At 38.5% G+C, this 9,522-nt stretch overlaps 1 protein-coding gene across 2 annotated transcripts in view; it reads left to right on the forward strand.

The window, feature by feature from the left end:
* COL21A1 (collagen type XXI alpha 1 chain) overlaps positions 1 to 2,553 on the forward strand; it is a 172,840-nt gene extending 170,287 nt beyond the window's left edge. For both annotated transcript variants that reach the window (XM_053668361.1, XM_053668360.1), the window contains one exon: positions 1,285 to 2,553. In XM_053668361.1, coding sequence (XP_053524336.1) covers positions 1,285 to 1,472 — 188 coding nt within the window. In that variant the 3' untranslated portion in view covers positions 1,473 to 2,553. The remainder of the gene's footprint in view (positions 1 to 1,284) is intronic.
* The last annotated feature ends 6,969 nt before the right edge of the window (positions 2,554 to 9,522 follow it).

Consider the following 9,522-nt stretch of genomic DNA (forward strand, 5'->3'; position numbering starts at 1 on the left):
CAAATAATTTGAAACCAAGAATCTTAAGTCATCCTCCGCTTGCTGTGTTATATAATTTGCCATACCTCAGTTTCCTCATTTGTAAAATTGTGATGCATGTCACCTGCATCATGGTATTATTGGACGACTGAATAAGCTGATGCATATGGTGCTTGCAGGATGGTATGTGACGATCCCATTTATGTTTTTCATAGATGTGTGCTATTATTGTCTTAGGTGATGCTATCACTTCATGCAACTTTGGGTCGATCAAATAATTTAATACTGTATATGTGAAACACTTAGAACAATAACTATGATTGTAGTTCAGTATCAAATCAATGTTTGTTAGTGGTACTAATAGCAGGAAGTGGTAGTGGTAGGAAGTGCCCTCAACACTTTGCTCCATCCCCAGATTTGAATGTTTTGCTTTTGTTATTTTCAGTCATTGACTTTAAAAGGCCCGTATCCTCAATTAATTCTTCTTTCTTTGAGAATACTAATTGAACTAATTAAGCTATGGTTCACAAATTAGTACTAAAACACTTATGGATATTGATCCCTATTATACTATATATGATAACGACAGTGTGTAGACCTTTTTATTGCAAAGACAGCACAAAGTGACTTCAGTAGAGTTTTAGCATATGTGTGTGTGTATATATATATATATATATATATAAAATACAACACACATATACTTTATGTATATATATATATATATATATATAAAATACATATATTGTCTGGCAGAAGTAATGGGTGCTTGAGTATGGTTGGTAGGATACGTCAATGTCTTGCATGAGATGAACACCAATTTGAACATTTCATCTAAAATGTCATATTGTGTGCTTTAGTGTGATGTTGTTATGGTACAGAATTACTTGCTTATGGTTTTGTAATAAAAGATTTTGTATTAAAAAGGCATTATTTATACCAGAGCCATTATTTGTGCCATATATATATATATGTTTTAATAATATTGGAAGAAAATATGCTAAAAGAAAGAAATAAGTTTGGACAAACACAAATGGAAATATTAGAATGTTAGCTGGATATCTTAATTGGCACAATTGCTATATTAATATAGCTTAACTTAGTTTTACAAAAGTTAGTAATTGCTTTGGTGTGGTCCTTTTCAAAGTGGAAGGTACATGGAATTAGCAAAATAGTACTTCTTTTTACATTAGTGTGAATATGTGCAATTTTCGAGATACTTTTTCAGTTTAAATATCTTACAGAATCAGCTCTGTCACTGTCAAAAACCAAACCCTCTGTTCATATGCTACTGATGTCCCATCTTAGGTCCAGAGGGCCCTCCTGGAATAAGCAAAGAAGGTCCTCCAGGAGACCCAGGTCTCCCTGGCAAAGACGGAGATCATGGAAACCCTGGCGTCCAAGGGCAACCAGGTCCCCCTGGCATCTGTGATCCATCACTGTGTTTTAGTGTCATTGTCGGAAGAGATCCATTTAGAAAAGGACCAAACTATTAGTGTCTAATGCTTCATTCAGCAGCCTAGGCATGGTGCTTTTCTTTTGTGGTCTTTTGCATCTCAGGAAGATAACAAACGGTAATCCCTTGAAAAGAAGCTAAAGTACCTCGGTGTTTTTATTGTTATTTTTTCCTTAAGGAAAAAGATATAAAAGGTCACATATACTGATCTTGAAGGGTCCTCAGTAAATTGGAGCCTTTAGATTAGTGGCATTAACTAAATCTCAAGGGTTTCTTGTAAACCCATTTGTTTTAATCCAAGTTGAATATAAAAAACCACCATTGCCTCTTAGCTGGTCCATTTCAGCCACTGTGAAATACTTCACATGCAGCATCCATGCAGCAGAATATTCCAGTTCAAGTTCATGTCTGTGTGAATTCTATGTTTCATATCTCACAACTCATACTTCTTCATTAGACAACACATGTGTCCGGTCATTGGACATGAGATCAGGGCTGATACTGGTCAGACCTGTTACTGACTTTATCGTCATTGTAGTCATTCACTCCAGTGTCTGTGCTTACTGGGAAGGGTGGGGGGGCGACAATGGACTCCTGGTTGTGCAATGTCTTCAATATCACATGTGAATAAGATGAATGTGTCTCTGGTTTCATTTGCAAATAACCAGGTTTGATTAATGACTAAGCTAGGAAGTACCAATTATATAAGGGAATGTTCAAAATTATGTAACATTAAAAACATTTTTTTTAAAGTGCCATTATACCTGGTCAATATATTCAAGGCAAACAGAAGCTCAGAAATACTACAAAAACTTTCCTCTTCATACTTGCTAGGTAATTGGAATGTTTGTTGTATGCCTTCATTTTCCATTTCACTTATTATATGTGTATGTTCATATATGTTAACTTTCATTGTAGCAAAGCTAATGGGAATAAATGCTGTAGTTGAAAGGAAACCCCACAGTTCTGTAGTATGTCTTGGTGTTTTTAGTAGACTTTAAAATATTATGAATAGTCTTTGGGTACTGTACTTAATGCTTTTGTAAGAACATAATTTGAAATATTTAATCCTTATTATGCTCTAATTTTTGTTACATGCTTATTATTCAAAGCACAATAAAGTTTTTATAGACCTGATTTTGTCTTTTTTATACATAATTTTAACTGATTATTGAGTATATTGTTCACATCACATGGTTATTTATTTGGTGTATAAAAAATTATTAAATTATGTACCCTATTAAATAATGGGTTCATTTGAAATAAGAACTTAGAAATTCAGTTGATGTGCTATTCACCTCAGTAGGCCCGGACCAGTGTGGCTCAGTTGGTTGGACATTGTACTGCAAAGCAAAACATCATTCCTAGTCAGGGCACATGCCTGGGTTGTGGGTTTGGTCCCTGGTTGGGTTGTGGTGTGTAGGACAGGCAACCAATTAATGTTTCTCTCTCACATCGATGTTTCTCTCCCTTTCTTTCTCCTTCTTTTCCCCTCCCTCTAAAAGTAAATGAAATCTTAAAAAAAAAAAGAAAGACAATATTTGCTTCTTGGCCCCAAAATGGCTGTTGATCAGTATGTACCTTTATTGACATGTAATTCTATCACTTTGATTAGGACCTTGCAAGAAAATGAAACCCATGACATTTGGTAGCTAAATTAGCATCAGGCACGCTTCAATGTTCTCTCTCCAACAAAGTTGCAGGTATCTGCTTAGGCCTAACAAGCCTATTACCCCTGCTCATTATGGCATTTGATGTGACTACCTGGTAAAAGAGCAGAATAGGTGGTTGCTATCATTTATTAATTCATTCAACCAGCACTGATCCCAGAGCACTAAGTGCCAGTTACCGTGGTAGGGATACAATAGCAATATCGTACAGTCTGGCCTGAAGAAATTCATGCCTAACGAGTTACAGGTAAGTGAACAGGTGAGTCCTGTACATGCCTTCTGAAAAAAGAGAAGGTGCAATAGAAATGTAAGGATAATCCTATGGACTGATTCGTGCTCCTCCCAATTTGTATGCTCAATCCATAACCTTCATGAGACCATGTTTGGCAAGGTCCTAATCTGATAGAATTGGTGACCTTAGAAGAGGAAGAGGTTCTCTCTCTCCTTCTCTTTGTACATATGAATGTTTACACATACACCACAAACATGCCTGTATACGTGATAGGCCATGTGAGCACAGAAGGCAGAGCTTCAGATGGAGCTGGACATCATTCTCTGATTCTCCAGTAGAGGGCAGCAAAAATATATATAATATTTTTAATTTTATTATCATATATACCTTATTGTATCTATCATATCCAGGGCTTCCCAACCTGTGGCCCATGGGCTGCATGCAGCCCAGGGTGGTTCTGAATGTGGCCCAGCACAAAATCGTACATTTACTTAAGTCATTATGAGATATTTTTGTGATTACGTGTGGCAATGTATTTAACGTGTGGCCCAAGACAGCTCCTCTTCTTTCAGTGTGGACCAGAGACGTCAAAAGGTTGGACACCCTGATTATAAACTATCACTGTATATATATTTAGTCTGAACATGTTTTTTTTCAAAGTATGATTAGACTTATAACCTAAAAATGTAATTATTCCAAAGAAGAAAATATCATTTTCATAAGGTGAAACCACAGTTAGTGAAGCCATTTATATTTTAATGTCTTGACTTTCTGCTTTAACTTTATATGGTGCAGTTTATCTTATTAAAGTGCTCTGTCTAGGAGCTTTGATTAATTCTTTGGATTGAAAACTTTACTGCCAAAGCAGAGGTTCGACGCTCACTCCTGGTATTCCTCAGTTACAGTCTGGTCTGTTGGCTAGTGTATGAGCTGTGTTGTGCTTGGGGAAGGCAGAGATTTGTTCTCATCATTACCTAGATTACAACACATAGTCAATCCACATGTCCTATAATCTGGTATAGCACGTTGTATAAAATGTTCACACAAGAAATAAGCAGCTATGTAGCTATGGCATGGGGAGCCTAAGCTTTGAGAGTCTAGAGCATGATGGGGTGCACAGAGGGAAATTCAAATTAAGAGTATGTTCCATTTTAACTGTTGCGGTATCTCCATTCTGCTTCCCATAGTGGCTATACCAGTCTGCATTGCAACCGACATTGCACTGGGGTTCCCCCTTCTTCACATTCTCCCCAGCACTTGCTTGTTGATTTGTTGATGATAGCCATTGTGACAGGTGTAAGATTGTATCTCACTGTGGTTTTCATTTGCATTTCTCTGATAATTAGTGATGCTGAGCATCATCTTTTCATATGTCTATTGGCCATCTGTATGTCCTCCTTGGAAAAGTGTCTATTTGGGTCCTTTGCCCATTTTTTAATTGGGTTGTTTGCATTTTTTGGTGCTAAGTTTTACAAATTCTTTATAAATGTTGAATATTAATCCCGTATCAGATGTACTGGCGAATATATTTTCCCATTTAGTGGATTGTCTTTTTATTTTGTTGATGGTCTCCTTTGCTGTGCAAAAACTTTTTAGTTTGATGTAGTCCTGTTTGTTTCATTTTTTTTTTTGTTTCCCTTGACCAGGGAGATAGATCAGAAAAAATATTTCTACTAGCAATGTCTGAGATTTTACTGCCTGTTTTCTAAGAATTTTATGGTTTTGGGTCTAACATTTAGATCTTTAATCCACTGTGAATTTATTCTTGTGTGTGGTATAAGAAGGTGGTCTAGTTTCATTTTTCTGCAATTATCTGTCCAATTTTCCCAACACAATTTATTGAATAAACTATCTTTAGGCCATTGCATATACTTGCTTCCTCTGTCAAATTTTGACCATAGAGGTGTGGATTTACTTCTGGGTTTTTTATTCAGTTCCATTGATGTATGTGTCTGTTTTTATGTCAGTACAATGCTCTTTTGATTACTATGGCCTTGTAGTATAGTGCCACTTCTGGGAATTTATCCAGAGAAACTTGAAACATCATAATTCAAAAGAACATAAGCACAATTATGTGCACCGCAGTATTATTTACAACCACCAAGATATGGAAGCACCCCAAATGTCTATCAGTAGAGGAATGGATAAAATAACTATGGGAAATTTACATGATGGAATACTACTTTGCCATAAAAAAGAATAAAATTTTACCCCTTGCTACAGTGTTACTGAACAAGTGTGGTCCTGCTGCCAACCACTCTCTCCAGGCAAAATTCCAGGGGCAGAGGTTTGATGATAAAGGAAAGGAATCTTTATTCAAAATCTGCACAACTTTGGAATAACAGCAGACACTTAATCCTATCAAGGCTAAAATCTGTCACTTTTTTAGTTTAATCACCTAAGCCCATCAATTAAGGCTAAACTCTTTAACTTCTGAGTTTCCCTATCATTTTCCCTTGTTAGTTTTTACTTATCTCATTTCTGTAAGACCGTTTACAAAGTAAAACAGCAAAAGCTACAAAAGCTACACAATTTTGGAAGAATGGCAGGCTTCTGCCTCACAGCCTGTCCCCTCTAGAACACCCAAAGAAGAATAACCCACTGCCAGGCCAGCTCGATCCTAGGCTGCACCTGGAGTTTCCTCTCTGATCCAGAAGCCATCCAGAATATTGTCCTTTGAGAAATGCAGGCAGCTGCAGCAGGCGGGATCATCCAGGCATCCTGGAGGGAGAGAGCCAGAGAACCAGTCTCTGCCTTTCTTTTATTTCAAGTTTTCTGGCCCTTAATTCCACGCAGCCCACAGCATTCAGCTTCTCAGTCAGTCCTGTCCCAGGCTGTTTACCATTCATTGCCTGGGACAATCTCCTCCTATGCCCCTCCTACTCTTCCCCAGTAATCCAATCAGATCTCTAAGTATTAACAACACTGGATGGATCTGGAGAATTTTATGCTAAGTGAAATTAGCCAGCCAGAGAAAGACAAATACCATAGGATTTCTCTGATATATGGAATCTAATGAACAAACTGAACCAACAAGCAAAATAGAGACAAGCTCATAGATAGAGAGCAGGCCTGCAGCCGTGGGAGAGGTGGGGGCTGCGGGGGTGCTAAGAGGGTGGAGGGATCAAGCCAAAAGGAAAAAGACTCATAGACATGGACTGGATTGCAGGGGGTGGTATAAGGGGTATAAATGGTAATGGAAAAAATACAACAAAAAGGAGTCTGTGGTTTTAAGGGGAAAAGACCAGAAATAAACCCATACTTTAGTTAAATTGAGTTGCAAAGGTTTCTCTGGAATGTTTTCACAAAACTTTATCTTAAAAGCTCCATAGAAAAATTTATTTTTTCCCTAAATGACATATTTGAAATAAGGATCGCATTAGTGTTTTTGCTTACTGAATATTTCTATGTTCTGCCTTCCCCAAAGTAGGTTTTTACAGAAGAATTTTGAATAGATATATTTCAGAAGTCCCTCATTTATACCTTAGAAGAAAATGACAACTACATATCGGTAAAAATGTTGCTGCGTGGAATATTTGCAATTTTCTTGCCAATGTTCTCCTCTGGGACTTTAATGGTGTCACGGCTTATATTTAAGTCTTTTATCCACCTTGAATTTATTTTGGTGTATGGTATAAGTTGGTGCTCAAGTTTCATTTTTTTGCACGTAGCTGTCCAGTTCTCCCAACACCATTTGTTGAAGAGGCTATCTTTACTCCATTTTATGTTACTGCCCCCTTTGTCAAATATTAATTGACTATAGAGAGTTGGGTTGATTTCTGGGCTCTCTGTTCTGTTCCATTGGTCTATGTGCCTGTTTTTATGCCAGTACCAGGCTGTTTTGATTACAGTGGCCTTGTAATACAGTTTGATATCAGGTATTGTGATCCCTCCTACTTTGTTCTTCTTTCTCAAAAGAGCAGCTGCTATTTGGGCTCATTTATGATTCCATATAAATTTTTGAAGTGTTGTTCTATGTCTGTGAAATATGCCATTGGTACTTTAATAGGTATTGCATTGAATCTGTATATTGCTTTGGGTAGTATGGACATTTTGATGATGTTCATTCTTCCAATCCGTGAACAAGGTATATATTTCCATTTGTTTGTGTCTTCCCTGATTTCTTTCTTCAGTGCTGTGTAGTTTTCTGCAGCAGAGAGAAAGAAGGAGCTACTACCCTTTGCAACGACATGGATGGAACTGGAAAGCATTATGCTGAGTGAAATAGGCCAGGCATTGAAGGACAAATACCATATGATCTCACCTTTGACAGGAAGCTAAACAACAAAACAAACAAGCAAACAGAATAAAAACAAAGACACTGAAATAGAGAACAAGTGGGCAGCGACCAGAGGGAAGAGGGAAGGGAATTTAAGGGGAAAAATGGGGAGGGATTTTAAGGAACAAGTATGAAAGACACAAAGATGAGGACTGGGGGGGGGCGGAAATGGGAGGGAGGTGGGGAGACGGAGCAGGGGTGGGGCTGGGATGGGAGAAATAGACAAAAAAAAAACCTGTACTTGAAAAATAACTAAATAAAAATTTAAAAAAAAAGAAAATGACAACTACAAATAACTGAAGTACCATCCTAAATTCATGGAGAACTGAGAAACAATGAGTGTGTTTTCTCACTGTGGCTCCAGTTCAGCCACTTGGAAAGGGCCTGTAGCTCTCATAGAGTGAAATTCAAAATGAACTTTTGAAATAAATAGTTTTGTTGTTTTTTTTTAAAAGGAAGCAGTCTGTAGCATGAGTGACCTTGGATGAATCAGATAACTTCCCTGATCTTTTTAAAATTTTCTAAAAGGGTTTAAGTTGCTGTGTTTTTCAACTCTAACTGTACATGAGAGTCACGTAAGGACCTTTCTGACAATCTCAGTGAGGAAAGCGACCTCACAGTGGGAGATGATTATGACTTCCTAACTTGCAGGCCACAGTCCCCGGCCTGTGAAAGGTTTGTCCCTGCCTGAAGCAAGCTCTGCCCACTGTTGTCCTGCATTTACGATAACATACTTTTGAAATGCTAGCTAGAAGTCCAGACTCTTCAGAGGCATAATCACCCTCAGAGAAGCACATAATCTTGTTAACTCCAATGGTGGAGATTTCCCCATCTGGCTTTCTCCCACCTTCATGTAATCTTTCTTACATTCCCTCTCCATTCCAACTGTATAAAAGAAACCACAAAACTGTCATTTTCCTGAGCATTTGAGATCTTGCTCTATGGCATGTTGTTAGTCTGGCTCAAATTAATTTTAATAAAAATTCTCTACAGGTTTGGATGTTAGGATGACACTTGGATGTGGGAAAGCTAGTCAAGTGCCATTGCAGTAGTGCTGAGGGTGAAGAAGAAAGAGGATGAAATCACAGAAGGGATAGGACAAAACAAAGACCATCCATTTATTAGTTCTATGAAAATCATGGATGACCAGAATGTGTCCTCAGCATCCTAGATGGTGAGGAAGGTGAGGTTTACTGTGATTCTGTGAGATAAGGCAGGAACCAAAAGCTGTACCTGGTTGTTACACACTTTTAAAAACTAAAGAGTTCAATTGAACAAAAATTGATTCTGATGCAGCAAGGCCAAATTGAAAGGGTTAGGAACACTTCACCATCGAAGCTGGGGAAAGACTTTTACAGAGAAGAGGTGGAAACAAAACAAGGAAATTATTTGACTGGCTACAGCTTATAGGGTTGCCTTATTTGGGGACTCTAGTTGGTGTAACTGTGGAGACAGGAATTTGGTGAAAAGTAAAGGGGTTGTTTATTTAAAGGTTATGTGGTTTTGGAATGGTGGTACGTTTCTGCCTCAGGACTCCTCTCTCTTTACCCAAAGGTAAACAGCCCTGCCACCCTTTGCCAGTTTAAGAATGTCCCTGGAATCCCTTTTCCCACTCCTAAAACTATTGTCCTTTATGAAAACAAAGATAACCGCAGCAGGATTATCCAGGTGGCTTGGCAGGCTCCTGGCTGCAGTTCAGCTAGGACTGCCACTTTCTGCGTGGAGGGGTGCAGGGCCGGGCCTCTCACATGGTCTCCTGGGAGAACGTCCAGGAACTCTGGCTCAGCGCTGACCAGGCCAGCCAGGGGAAAGAGCCAACGGACATTGACCTTACCCGTGTGCTCCATTTGAGAGTCCTCTCCTAAATCCCACACCTGCCAGAAGCCAGTGGGTGTGTCCAGCCCTCCAA

The sequence above is a fragment of the Artibeus jamaicensis genome, unplaced genomic scaffold (genome assembly GCF_021234435.1).
Source record: "Artibeus jamaicensis isolate MK-2021 breed Jamaican fruit bat unplaced genomic scaffold, CSHL_Jam_final contig_484, whole genome shotgun sequence".
NCBI classification, from domain to species: domain Eukaryota; kingdom Metazoa; phylum Chordata; class Mammalia; order Chiroptera; family Phyllostomidae; genus Artibeus; species Artibeus jamaicensis.